This window comes from Amia ocellicauda, chromosome 3 (genome assembly GCF_036373705.1).
Source record: "Amia ocellicauda isolate fAmiCal2 chromosome 3, fAmiCal2.hap1, whole genome shotgun sequence".
Taxonomy (NCBI): Eukaryota; Metazoa; Chordata; class Actinopteri; order Amiiformes; family Amiidae; genus Amia; species Amia ocellicauda.
In genome coordinates, this window is record NC_089852.1 from 4,979,508 (window position 1) to 4,994,835 (window position 15,328).

At 37.3% G+C, this 15,328-nt stretch overlaps 1 protein-coding gene across 3 annotated transcripts in view; it reads right to left on the bottom strand.

Moving 5' to 3' along the window:
- Nucleotides 1-15,328, bottom strand: part of slc6a11b (solute carrier family 6 member 11b) — a 51,195-nt gene that overhangs the window by 16,445 nt on the left and 19,422 nt on the right. The window contains exons 1-7 of one of the 3 annotated variants that reach the window (XM_066697832.1): nt 14,672-14,919; nt 14,055-14,290; nt 12,177-12,311; nt 11,862-12,002; nt 11,033-11,117; nt 7,879-8,011; nt 2,900-3,034 (exon numbers count right to left, since the gene is read on the bottom strand). In XM_066697832.1, coding sequence (XP_066553929.1) covers nt 2,900-3,034; nt 7,879-8,011; nt 11,033-11,117; nt 11,862-12,002; nt 12,177-12,311; nt 14,055-14,274 — 849 coding nt within the window. In that variant the 5' untranslated portion in view covers nt 14,275-14,290; nt 14,672-14,919. Of the gene's footprint in view, nt 1-2,899; nt 3,035-7,878; nt 8,012-11,032; nt 11,118-11,861; nt 12,003-12,176; nt 12,312-14,054; nt 14,291-14,590; nt 14,650-14,671; nt 14,920-15,328 lie in introns of those variants that run through there. The other 2 variants (XM_066697834.1, XM_066697833.1) reach the window with 2 other exon arrangements.

A 15,328-nucleotide genomic window follows, 5' to 3' on the forward strand; every position in this document is an offset into this window, starting at 1 on the left:
ATGTGGGCTGTATTGATATTGATTTTAAACATCAAAGCTGGTAGGCAAGAATAATAATTTTGTGAGCAATGCTTACTGCTGTGCCTTGTGAACCTTCAGAAGTTATGAACTCCCTTCAAGTCCCCAGTGAGGAGAGTAACTTTCGAACATTTGAGTACATCTTTTATGCAATGCAATCTCCCTCCAAATGAGCCAAATGTGGTACAAATGACGGTGTATAATTTTAGGAAGAGAATAACAAGAAACAGAATTTGTGTGTGCGTTCTTTTACCCCATGTATCACAGAAACGCACTTTCACTACTCGACAAAGACTGGCAAAAGTTTTATTTTGAAAAGGCCAATATGTTGGAGAGGGCCAGAAAAATTATGACCTAACCAATTAAACATTTGAAATCTAAATTGCAAAAAGCTTCTGCAGCAGACATATCGTGGTGGGAATGTGTGTGTGTGTGTGTCTGAGTTTTAACAACTCTTGTGTGGGTTTCAAAGCAGCAGTGTTGCTCGAAGAAATACACTGGAAAAAAAGTCAAACATTGCAAAGAACTCTTTATGCCACTGAACTCCCACAATTTCTTCCCTCCATCGTGAATTTCTACATTTCAGAGGTTTTTTTTTTAATTATTTTATGACTTTGTATCCTATGTATTGAAATAACAAGTCTATAGCCTATATATAATGTATATTTAGTGGCTCCAGAACAAGTGACCAGTTTTAAACTTCCAGCCAGATCAAATCCCCACAAACATAAAGGAATTGTGCTGATATGACAATGGGGACTATTGTAAGTGCCTTTGCCAATGAGAAGGACTACAGCCTAAAATAACCACCATGTGAATAATCATTGCTTTTTAATGCCAGAATATTTATTTGATGTACAAAATCATGGCTGCTCGTTAGTTGTTTAGTTGATAAATATCTAATACTGAAGCACACTGTAAATCCTGCTCCTTACAATATACTGTAAAAAGCATATCTTTCAACATCAAACACCAAACAAAGAACAATAGGAAAGCTTGACATGAATACAACTGAGGAAAACTAATAATGGTTCCAACTGTACTGGAGCCTCTGTTGTGAACAGGGCACATTTCACAAATTCTGATTTTAAAGTGATATGCCAACTTAACTTTATTCCAACCACATTCAGAAAAAAACAGATGCTTCCTCAGACTCAAAGAATCTGCTAACTGAATGGGGGGAGGAATGAGTTTGTAATCCTTCCTCTTCCCTTTCCTTCTACTGAGAGTTGTCTTTAATGTAATATTTATTATCCATTTCTCCATTATTCCAGTAGATACATAATAATACCCTTTACTGATACTTGGTATTGGACTCATCATACATTGTCTGGAAGTTTTCATGTATTAATTGCATGGCTAAAAACATCATTAACCAATTATTTGTAAATCTGCAAATCTGCAAGAAAAATCAGAAGACATACAGAGGTTCCACAAGGAAGATCATAAAAAGAAACAGTATCTAAGTATGTCTGCATCCCATGATCACATTCATACACAGCTCGTAAAGCCTGAACTCTGAGGACACACACAAAAGCCACCTCACAAACTAAAGAAGGGCTTCTAGTGTCCAAACAAGGGTTGTCACCAAAATACTGAAAAATAATGTTTTTCTTTTAAAAGTCAATTACATGTGTAAGTTCTCCAGTCATGGCTTCAGTGAGGTGGATGTTAATCAAGCAATTACTCTTATCATTTAGAGAACACAAACACAATTATGTTTGTGAGCCCCCCCACACAAATATCAAAAATCCAAATATTTAAATAGTTAAATTGTGACATTTACTTGGATTTTCTCCATTCGCCATAGTGTGACCATGCATGTAACAGTAAACATGTACTGAAGTGCAACAAGATGTAAATAAAACACTAATTTAAATTAAAATCATTCACTGCTTTAACAGTAGAGGAGATTAATACTTTTCAATACGTTTCAGTCTAGCCCCTGTCTCTTTCTGGGCAATAACGGACTAGCTGCACCACCTCACAGGTGCGGGCAGGAGAGCCAGCCTCGCTACGGCAGCTGGTTGACTGGAAATCTGTCAGCGGCTTTCTCTAAGCTGTTGCCTGGCAACTTGTGAAGTCAGTGCTGAAGGATGGGGTCAGATCTTGCATTTCCACAATCACACATCTTTCAAAACCACATGCAGATCTGAGCACCTCTAAGGGGCTAATATTTACTAGAACATGTATTTATTTTTCCCCCAATAGAAACACATTACTTACTACTGTTAAAAGTTTTCAATATCTTCACATTAAGGTGCCTATATAATCAGTGAGGCAGCGGTCATTGAAATGTGATGCATTACTTTCACATTTATTCCTGCATGGTGTTTTCCCTTACAGAATTATTCCTTTAGTTTTAAGTATGGAGTAAATTATGTATTTTGTAAATCGTGGGTTGTCACTTGGTATAATTTCCTAATGGACCATTCTATCATATCTTTCAAGAATGATATGCATATCACATCATGCCTGATACAATTTAAACACAATTTGCATATTTGTTTTGATGTGCATTTTCCTAATCTAATGCCATGCAGCTTCCACCATATGGCTTATCAAATCTGAACATTTCTCTTATTCTCTCTTTCATACACTCAAGAGAAAGAACACACCTTTGATCCATACATTACTGAAATCCTGCAGTTACTATGCTATGTTATGTTTATGTTACTACATTCAAATTTCTCTTTCTCCTGCCATAGCAGATTGCATTGGTTTCAGTGCTTTTACTTAGAACAAATAGAACAAATACTTTTTTATGCAGTGTTTCATACTTTAGAAAGGATTGTCAGCAACAGACAATGCTCCTCAAGGCTGAGATTCAAAAGAAAAGGGGTTTAATGGACTTCAAAAAGACATGGCAGAGTATTCCTACCTGTGGGTCTGAGAGACGAGACATATCCGGATACAAGTAGAATTTGATCCCCTCTGAAGCTCCAGGTAGAGTAACTCCACGAATTAGTAACACCAAGAGCATCACGTAAGGAAATGTAGCAGTGACATACACCACCTGTGGACAAACAGACAAACGTGTTATTGAACACATGCTTGTTACAAGTTCACATTCAAAAAAAAAATATTACATTTTTCCTAATACTGAGAGTTGAACAGCTAATAAGCTGATCTTGGTTTCTCAGCATTTGTGAATTATTTCCGTCTTGAAAACATAACTTTGAAAACATTGCAGTAAACAAAGATGTGTTAATGAAAATGCAATATTTCTTACAATATTATTCATCAGGCAGTGATGATCACTTAAAACTGAGGATTTTTTTTAATAGTCATAATTTTATATTATTTGGAAGTTATATACACATATAATATTCAGTATGGATCCACACTGTGGTAGACATTGGGGATTTACTAGAAACAAATTTAATATAAATACGACTTAACTTGTTATCCATTGTATTTCTACATATAAAACAATCAACCATGAATATTACGTGATTTATCACCCATCATCACACTCACTATATTTCCATGATAAGATCACACAGTAAATAATTATACAAACACCACCCCTGCAGTATTATCAATCTATATGTTCATTACGATACCCAATACGAGACATTTGTTTTAGTTAAATTAACACAATCAGAACAAATATATATGTGTATGTGTGTGTATGAAACAGAAAAAAGACACAACCTCTGTGTTTGTACATTTAAATGGTTAAAGACATTTTCTGCCAACTGGCCAACTTCTTTATTGAAATGGCTAATTGAAAGTGGAGTAAAAAAGTAAAGCTCAAGAGGAACAAGGAAGGAGAGCTTTGACCCAGTGGTTTGATGGAAAAAAGCACTCAACACAATGTCTCCTGCTACATGAAGAACGAGATATAAATAGAAGGCTTAGGCTTCTGTTGGAATATGACTTGTCAACCTGATGTTCAAAGTCTGAATCACAACTATTTCTCCGAATAAGGCGAATAAGGCTTCAGGTAGCTAACCACAATACTTCCAACTCAGTCCTGGCAGCTGAAGTAGAAAGGTTTATAAAACTTCACAGAAGTGGATAACCTGGGATGGAGAGCCTGTTTACCTCCATCCTTGGTGTGGCACCACCAGAAGTTTCAAATAATGTTCCGCCTTTAAAAGTCTGTTAAATCTTTCATGGCACTTTTTAGTCCTGTGACAAAAACTCCATTGGAACCAGCACTAGGGTTTCTCCCCCTGGCTGTTTGTCAAGAGCAACTGAGGACAAGATGGGACTTGAATACAAAATTATCCTCTGAAGACCCTTCATGAAAAAGGTTTAATTGAGTATTCTTGGCAGTGTGGGAAAGATTTATCTCAGGTTTAAATCAAACCTTATATATATCTTAGTGTGCGGGTACTACTCTATTTTTGCTCAAGCTCACATAGAACCTGCCATTACTGTAGAGTTCAGTGAAACGGTGCACATCTTACATTAACTCAATCAAGCAGGTCAGTCGACTGGAATCTACACAGCGGCCTCATATGTTCAACAAACTCTGAAAATATATAATTTTGACATAAAGTATCACTGAATCACCTAGTTTCAAATGAAGAGTGGAACATCCTCAGTTAAAAATGCTGGCTATGGCTCCTTTGACAGTTTTTCTAAAAGATGAAGAACGTAATGGTGAGAATCCATCTTGGAAGCTTGGTTTTGGGAGAATGCTCATTTTGGTAGAGAAGGATTGGATGACAAAGGGGTCACCACCACAATAGTATTTTAGGTGAAGACCACTGAGGGACACTAAATTAATTCTCTGTGAGGTATTTATTTTACATTTTACTTCATAAGCAGTGAACAGAAGTAGAGCAAACAATGAAAATGTTCTCTTTTAACGTTTATGGTCAACACAGTGACCTACAATCCAAAGCACCTTGTCTACACCTCGGCCTTGAAACGAAGCATCATGCAGTGGAATCAAACCACAGTCTGTCCAAATTTAACTAGACCCCGTGTCTGGATCAGTCAATACCTACTACATCTTAGATGGGTGTGTTTTTTTTTTCTAGGGAATCGATAGCAAGACCAAAGGGGGAAATGTAGCAGGTTGTGGTTCAGAAGCGTATTTCTCCTATGTTGCTCTAGTTACCCATTGATTTGTGTAGCCTTGTCTGACCTGCAGTTCTTTCCACCGTTTAAATGCCACTTTTAAAGAAATAGATGTGAGAGTAATGTGAAGCTATCAGAGTTGTTAAGGGAACAAGATAAATACTTTTTTTCGGTTGATGAATGAATCTTTTCAATACTGCTAGGAACGCTGCCTCGTGCACAATGGGGAGGTCACCGAAGAAAGGTTAAAAAGACATTTCATGAAGGGAAGTCGTGGCTTCCTCTTTGGCATGCATTACAATTGGTGTAAACATTGTTTTTTTTCATTCACAAAATATAAGACAAGAAGGGTAAAATAAAGGAAGCCCAGAGCACTCATGTCTCAATTAAGTGAGACTCAAGTTATGTTAATTTAAACCGGCACAGATAAGGCTTTAACCACTTGTTTCTAACTAAACTTCAACTATGTTACAGCACTTCTTAAAAGCAGAGTATTTATGAGATCATATATTTATGATAATATGTGATATTATAAATGTTGGCAGCATGTGAAAGTTATTGCATAAATAAAAAGATCATAAATGGCTTCTGAGTTCCAGCACGAAAAGCTGTATTACTCACAGTCCAATTAATTTTTGAGCAAAGCTATCCCTTTCTACGTCGTCCTAACGGTGCAAGTCTTTGCATCCAAAAACTCTGTGCTTGTAAAACTCTCTGGTAAATGTTTAAAGTCTCAGAATTTACAGTTCTAGTTGCTGCCATAACTCTGGCCACAACGATGTGAGAAACCCTCTTCGAAGTGGTAGACAAAAGCCCGAAGCAAACAACTTAGCAATGGCCTTCAATGCCTCAGATCTGTATGGGGGTAAAAAAAAAAAAAAAAAAATCTCACTAGATGCTGTAAGTCCTCATACAGAGGAGGCCGGAGAAAAGAAACTCTGCATGCCTCTCATGAACGCTCTACTTTCTTCCTGTGAATACAGAAATCAATCTTAGCCTGGCTGTTAAAGCCTTGCCATGAAGGAGCATTCTTCCCTATTACTTCATGCTGAAACAAAAAGCACTTCAGGAGATATAATCATTGCTGCCTAGCTCCTTTTCCTGGACTTGCACAATGCGGACCCATTTATTTTTCTTCACACATCTCTCCTTTTCTTTACAGTTTCTTTATGCCTCATTGAGTCTGTTGGACTTTTTAAAGGCAGCTATAGAAAATGGAGCAGGGGAAGGCTAGTGACTGAGTCTTGGTGGTTGGCAACGGGACCAGGCCCATTGAGGATTCTGGGTAAAAGGCAAAGGTAGAGGAAGGCCAAAGCACTTTTTTGTTTTTCAAGTATTTAGATAATGCACTGCATCTCTTTAGGGTCTTTCCATCTCAACAGGTTGTAAAACATTTCAACTGTAACATTTTCCCCATTGTGTGAGTTTACCTTTATTTATTCTTTTGTTTTGATTTGTAGTTTTTTTTAAATGGCTTTATCAAAGCGTACATTTTATGTGACTCAATGCTATGTCAATGTCCCCTAAAGAACTGTTATTTAGGACAAATGATGGCTGTATTTTTAATTCCTGGAATTGTCATTCTTTTGACATTTGCTTCTGTTTGACTTTTCCTGATAAATCTCCATTCTGTACAGCTAGAAAAGCCTAACAATTTGTTGTTGTTGGAGCTATCTCACAATACAATAATATTAAAAAAGGTTTAAATACTTTCAATAGATGATACTTTCATACATGTAAACATAATTACCATTTCTCTCAACAAAATAATATTTTGAATGACAACAATGGTACCTCACTGTATTCTTTGTAGTTAAAACATTAGGTTTTCATACTTCTGTGCAGTACAACAGTGGGATTAGGTGAACTGGAATAAGATTTAATCAGTAAACCATCAAGTGCCTCACAAGAGAAGAAGGAGAGCAACAGCTTTAACTTCTCCATTGAAAGTCAGTATAAACAGCAACTGATGTTTCTTTGATAGCTGACAGGCTGTAATAGATGACTTTTTTAATTCATTCCTTCTTCTGCCAAGAAGTTCTAACAAAACATTTACAAAATGGGAATTAACTCTTGTCTGCATGAAGGGTACAGCATTTGCTAGCCAGAGAATAGTAAAAACGTCAGACTGAAAGATATACATTTTCTAATTAATCCGAGCCATCGAATTAATTACTTTTCATGTATATTTTGTTCAAGATGGTTTCCTTCGACTGTCAAGTCAGAGATGTAGAGAAAACAAAAAAGTGAAGGCAGTGTTTGTCTTCCTTTCTTTCTTCTTCAAAAAGATACTGACTTGAAACTAATCAGCCATTGTTCAAAAGTGAGTCTACACCTTAACTTCAGTTATAGTTCATTAAAGTAAAAAACTGTGATCCTGATGAAGAAATGGACAATTGAGGATGAACAAACATCCTTCTCCTCCAAAGGTGAGAGTCAGAGTGCCGTGATATTTGAACACAGCCTGCAATGAAACCAATGGGTCTAGTACACAGACCTTCAAGTTTATAACATCAGATTGAATGTTGGGTGGAACTGATGACATCATGCAAGTTTGAAACTGGTTCAAAATCTCCAGATTGGAGTATTACTGATTCATGTATGAATGTCTATAGACATGTTTGTGTACAACGGAAGGGGTGCAGGGGTGGTTTGTGTGTTTTTAAGGAAGCTTTAAGTTTCTGCAATTCGGTACACTTTAACGACATGATTTTAACAGCATAACCTCACTGAATGGAGTTAGTATTGCCCAACTGAAAATCGGTTCCTATCCATCACATACAATAATAATGCATCGATCAACGCTCTATTTATATGACTTACCTTTCCGGTGGATTTGGGCCCTTTCCATATGCAAAAATAACATATGATCCAAGCCAGGAGAAGACAGAGAGCGAGTTCCCATCGTAAATTCCCGATGTGATCAATCCCACTTGATATGGAGAGTACACGTCGCCTGCCAAGAGAAGAATAATATAGTTACTACCTTTAAAACACAATAAAAGAAACTGCGTACCATCTCACATGACACTGTATGGTTCTTAGACTAAGACACCGTCTGTACATTTAATTATGGAAACTTTATTTTGTTAACACTAACGCAGTTTATTTTATTTACCTCTAGAAATCAATCAGGAACACCTGTACGCTATGTGAGGAAATTGAAATACTTAGGAGTACTTAGGTGTGAACACCATGGGAACGTTCAAACGTTTCACCTGTTACACTGAATTAAAAAATAATGACGTGAAGAAAGCAAGCATCCCATGACAGATTTTCTTCAATGAGGAGAACAAATCAGTTTGGGGATTATTTCCGAGAGACTTCATATGCCGGTTGTTATTAAGGGTGAGATCAAACATGTCCAAAACCAACAGAGGATGTAGTGTATATGTTACATTCAGTGGTGGCAGGCCATCCAGTAACCACTGTAGAATTGTGTCTCAAAGCCAATACAGATAATCATCTACACCATAAACACTGTCAATCCCTCTATTGTCGGACTATTGAACAGGACATTGAACGTGATGGTGTGCTAGAAAAAGACTGGACAAACTCATAATGCACAACATGTATGGACATCACTTCTTAAGTTCCTGTCTCTGACAGAGGTGGCAGCACCCTGGCAAACTGAAGGATCACCATAGACGTGTCTCATCGTCTTCATTTTATCTGTTTTAAGATACAAGGCTTTTGGAGGTTGGTTTCTCAGCCCACTGTTGGTCAACACTTGTTGCTCATCCTCACTGAGATAGGCCTGCCCAGGACAGAGAAGAGTAGCCTACAAGGTCACCACTGTAAATATTTATGCAATGCCAAGGTATTTTCTTGGTATACTATTTTAATCTGGTTTTATTCATGTAATCCTGGATCCATTCCTCTGATGATCACAGTCCTGAGAAGAGAGTGAAGGGGAATTTGCCCAGAGTTACTTTAGGCCTTGTGTCCTACTACAGCACTGGTTCCTTCTCATACTTCCAGTGGGTTGCAATGGAGCTGTCTTGTATGCATTGAAGATTTTCATCTCCTTGTTTTTGATAGTGCTCTGAAGAAACATTCAATATTTTGAAGAATGTTGGCAAGTTATAATTTTAGTTAAAATTTTCTCTCACTCATGTAAGGTCAGGTATTTGTTTAAAATATAGTTTTGAATTATCATTATTTATTTTTAAACATTTAATATGCAGTGAAGATTTGACATCTAAAGCGTAGTACGTATTCACAAACTCCAAAGAATTACCTGTGTTTGTGAATTTAGTACCTCTGGAATATTATATTGTATGTTACCCAGTAGGAACACAAACAGTTACACTGTTATGAGGGTGATTTTTTTGCAATGCCTGATATTGGCAACTGTACTGCAAATAGCCCCCCAAATAAACAAGCATACAGTATGCCAAAACTGTGACCATACCATCTCTAGCTGTGCAAGTGCCCTACTGATGCTTGCTGACAGCAGTAATGTAAAAGGAATAACAAATTATTACAGTAAAAGGTTAAGCGTTGCAGTTGTACATTATCAGAGGCTTACTGTTCAAAGTACACATCATGCCAAAAGAATTTTGGCTGCCAAAGCAGCTGTCAATGTATTCTGTTTCTTCTTTGTGTCTCATGAAACTTTTAAAATACAGTAAAGTACAAACTCCTGCGGGCAGACCCTTAACACTGGAGGAAAATGAATTCCTGAAATATGTAAACCATTTACGGTCACTCTTATTTATGTATGTATTGATGTACTTATTTATAAACAGAAACCAACTTGAACCCAGCTCAGACATAGCCCAAGTACATCAAGCACAGTAATGATTGTTCTATCACCAGTGTAGGATTAAATTGTTTGATATTTCCTTTCTCAAGCACTCTAACCACAAAGATATATTCCTGTCAGATACCATGCATTGGATCCTGTTTAATAAAGTGAAGTTTTCCGATCAGAGACAGAGACATTCTCATTACTGTTCCAACAGATGGATATGCATTATTTTCTCTTGGTATCTGATCAAATAAATAATGGGGAAACAGTGTCACTTGTGCAAACAAAGCCAGTGTCATCTATTGTCCCTGTCCCAGCCTCTGAAGAAAACACAGTGATAGCCTTCAGCCTTTGACCTCTGCCCTCAGATTACACACACAGCACGATGATGTAACAAGCCAATCTATACATGTCTACATCCAAAACCATCAACCTGGTATTGGTGACATTTTATCAAGGTTCTCATGATTTGTCACAACATATAAAATCCTGGGTCATGAAGAAAGCAGAAGAAAGCCCAAGGGCAATGGATGAAAGATGAAGGCTTGGACCAAATCAAATGGTTGAGATTACATAATTCAATCTTGTACCCTATTTAGTTTTTATAATAGTAGAGTGTGACCTCAGAAAACGAAACCGGGTTAATGCTTGGCATTTGGTAGGTCAAAGGTTTGATTTGGTCTAGGCCTGAGTGGATTCTGCAAGCCCTATCATTACAGCATAATGGGAAATTGAATGAATTGAGCATTTTTAATCCAAAATATCGATCCTTGCGTTTGAAAAAGGTATCTGATTTATAGACTAATATGTAGTAAACCAAAATGACTCCAACATGTAGATGATTCTGGTGTAACAATGACTGAATAAAATATGTGTCAATATCAAGCTAGCACTTCCATTAACTCCACACCTGAAAACAGCATCGGCCAGCAACAGTAATGTGTGATAAGACAGATAAGATAACTCACTCTCTGATATGGTTGTAGCAAGTTTACCTTTGAACCTTAAAATTACTGCTCAACACCCACATTTATTTTGTTTCAGAATCAAAATGATTCACCAATTGTCTCAGGTCTAATAGAACCCCACAACACCTTTCCATACAGGTTAATGTATAACTCTTTGAGGTAACTATTTTGCTTATTTTGCTAGAATAAGTTAATAATAACATAAGTAACTAACAAGGCTCAGCCAGCAACCAATAAAAAGAAAATGTGTACTTACTCCCAGAATTCAATAACTGGTGAGGTGGCGTTGGGGTTGAAGGTTACGTTGCTGGAGTTCAACTTCTGAAATTCCATACAGTTTTCTAACAAGAAAAAAATATATACATAAAGCATTATTGCACTAAAATTGTGAATGTATGAATTGCTTAAGGTGTATTAACTGACATTTATGAATGCATGCATGTTCTCTCCTACAGGGTGAAATTAGGTCCCCACTCTTTGAAGAGTTTGCATTTTGAAAGTATCAGAGAAAAGGACAATTATTAAATAGTCTTTCACTGCATATATATATCACATAAGTGATTTCATGATTGATGTTCTGAAAACGTATTTATGATGGGATGTGTATTTGCAGTGACTATGAAATAGACTACATAGTTTGGACAATGCAAATTGCTTCCATGAACTAAATTACACTACCCACAATGATGTGGACCAAATTTGATTCTTGACTTATTCGTTTCCCTTCTCTACATTGGCTATCCAGTTAGTATTTTATTACTTTAGTCTCATCTGACTCTATCACACACATACACACACACAGAAAATCATGTATCATGGGAATGTGATTTTAAACACACATCCCTCTGAGAATAAGACAGTGCTTTAGAACTGCATGTAATTGAGAAACAAGTGAGAAACAAGACATTCATGAGCAATAAAAACAGAGCAAAGCTGTTCCACACTTATGAGCGGATCAAGGCCTAGACCAGTCATTCCGAGTCCTGGTCCCGAAACCCAAAGTCCTACTAGATTTTGGTATTTCATTTAACACAGCTAGTACTATGGCATATTTAAACATATTTCAAAATAAAAAGTATAAATACCTGTATTCCACTCGTGTCCACACGATGCCCAAGGTAGATCCATTGTAAAGCAATTAAACAGGTAAAAAATGGCCCATGCCAAAATAATGACATAGTATACATTCAGATGTGCCTCTATGACTTGGGTGGCATATCCAATCCCTGCAACACAACAGAGGTGACATTACAATATGTGCCTTGAGTCTCAGAACTTCAGTTCCCAGAATCCTTCCTGATTTAATAATAATGATACCAATGCTAGTTCTATCTATAGCTCTTCTATACAGGAGGTTGAGTGTTTAGCCTACAAAGCCATAGAACTGCAAACATGATTACCTTCAAACAATGGGCACACTTTTCTCCAGCATGTTATGCCTCCTTCACTAGTAAACTGTCCCAAGGCGGTCTCTAGGAAAAACACTGGAATCCCACAGCAAATAAAGAATATCACATAGGGAACTAGGAAAGCTCCTGCAAAGAAAAGGGGGAAAAATCATAAAACTTGTCACATAAGACTAAGTAGTATCAAAACAAAACTTCCCTTCAGGAGCCCCCCCAAATCATGACAAAATAAAACCATCCAGCCATAACAGGTACAGATGTTCAGTTAGTGTGTCACCACTAATGGATAATAAAACAACAGCTGCTTTTCTCTAGTGAATATTGATTTTCAATTCAATGCTGTTAAAAGTGTCTCATTTCACTGAGCTGTTTCAGTTTTAACACAAAACGGTGGGGCCTCCTGTTTTCCATGAGGTATTTTCATATTTGCATAAACCTGTCCACTGAAACATTCACACATTAAACCAGTTAATCTCTCGACCTTCCCACTTGTGCAACACACACTCAGAAACACAGTTCACCAAGACACAGCAACAAAAGAGAGCATCTTCCAGGACAAGGGAAACAGATCTTTCATTAGAAGGAGGTAATAGCACAATGAACAGCATCATTGAATTGAAACATCTTCTACCCTGGCACTTCTCACTATGCGGCCAAATAGATTTCTTAGTAAACACATTTCTAAGAATAACTTTATTTTGCATACAAACACTTCCTTAAGTATTTGAATAAACACTGTAAACATGCTTTAAATAATGTATAAACTTGTTCTAATAAGGCACAGCAGTGGAACAGATTGGAAAGACTGCATGTTGACAAGACCTTTCTATTAGGAGGCTGGCATCAATAGATCAATACCACTATAAATGGGAAACCCGCAGGAAATGCATAATTTGTATTATTTCAACATTGGTGTTTTTCTACAAAGACAGAGAATTAGTTGTTCAACTCTCAAATTCCAAGTCACATATCATACATAATATGTATTCCTTTAGAAGACAGCTCAATGACTTCAATAAATACATCATTTAGCAGTTGCTCTGCTAATCAGAACAAGCAAGTTTTGACCTGGTCAACTAGAGACTCATTTCTTACAGCCAATGGAAGAATACCAACAACCATGCCAAAGAATTGCTGGAGAATGAAAACTTGGTGTTATATAATACCTAACACAGCTCAGCAATTAAGCACACAATCAATTACTTTCAATATAAAACATAGTCTATGATTAAAAGCTACACCATTACATTACAGTAAAAAACAATTAAAAAAAAAGCTATTGAAATCTGGCTTGGTAATTATAACTGAAGATGCTTTGATGAGTATGTTTTTGGTTGATCAATATTTAATCTTCCATACTACCTAACAGAGCTATAAATTATAAACCACATGTCAGTGATAATTTGTAATGAGAGTAATGTAGGAAGTGTAGAAGGATATATCAGAATAACTCCTCAGCAACAATAATACTTGTTTCTTTTAGACCTGCCGACACTATATGGTCAGCAAAGGCATCAACCATGTAACCAGCCAACTCATGGCTGACCCCCAGCCAGAGACCAATAATACTAACAAGAGTGTTTTGTTGAACATTCATATAAAAAAGACAAAACATCCTCTGGCAAACCCATTGCAAATAGAAATATAGACTGACAGATAGATATAGATAGATAGACAGACAGACAGACACACACACACACACACACACACACACACACACACAATAATGTATAATTCAGTGTATTAATGTACTTTATACAGCACAAATGTTTTGTCAATAATGCACTCAAAAATATGCTTTATTGTTATTATCAGTAGTAGTTCCCCCTTCTTTAGGAAAGTGCATGCATTGTTATAATCCCAGTTTCTTACCCCCTCCATTCTTATAGCATAGATAGGGGAACCTCCACACGTTGCCCAGTCCAATGATCTCCCCCGCCACAGAGAGCACGAATTCAATCTTATTATTCCAGTGGCCCCTTTCATTCACTTTCTTGTCATTGCTGCGGACTAGATTGGTGTTTGAAGCTTCGGGGTCCATTGCATCCTCAGGTTTTCCATTAATTATGGGAATAGTTTTTTCAGCTGTCATGACGTTTTATAACAGCCTGGAAGAAAACATAAATCAAATCAAATTAGAGGTGTTCACTTGATGCCTGCATGCATTTGTAGTTAAAACTGTAGGTTATAAACAGAGAGAAGTTATATATCTCTCCTTAACTTGCAAAGTACAGCATGAGACCTAACGCTGAACGACTTCGTGCATTCAAATAGCTAATCACTGCAAAACAAAAGCAGATAGTTATGCACCAGAGGGAGAAAAAACAAAAACGCATGCAACAATTTAACATGCATGGGAATTGACCCTGGCTGGAGTGAGAGCCAAAGACCCGGGGAGCCCAGCTCACCTCTGATAAGATCAGGATGCATACAGACTCCTCCACAGGCGATGCATGCTGAACTTGACAACATGAACACACATTACTCACCGATACAGGTTGGACAGTAAACCTTGGCTCAGACGAGCTGTGGCGTTGCTACAGAATAGGAAGAAGCGGACAAAAAGAAATGTCTGGATCCGTTTGGCAGTTTTTTGTTGCGTTTTGTTATGTCTCTTTCTATAAAGGGAAGATCCCGGTGGCAGAGATGCGATCTGGTACCCAGGCGATGGATGCTTCTTTGCAAATGCCTGGCTGCAGACTAAGGGATCTGATCACAAACGCCTCTCAGTCTTACTGGATCAGAGCCATGTGGTCAAGCACAACACAGAGCCTGTCGCCTCCACCAGCAAACCAGTGTCATGTACAACACACACACACACACACACACACACACATATATATATATAGTAAACGGAGTGGGAATCAAGGGAAGGAGCATCATTTAGAGATCGATTACTGATATTGACATGTGCCATGCTGTGATTGGGGCTCTTAAGTTTACGAAGCAGCAACCCAGACGTTTCTGTAATTGCAAAACAGTCTAGAGCTGTTATCTGTCGTGTTTTATTTATATTTCAGACACCACTGCAATTAATCAAAACGACATCGACACGTAAACAGTCATGTGCATGTTGGATTTGATTTTGGTCAAAGTTCATATAAAACGTGAAGCATATGTATCAAGTGCTCAAACTATGCAAAGTG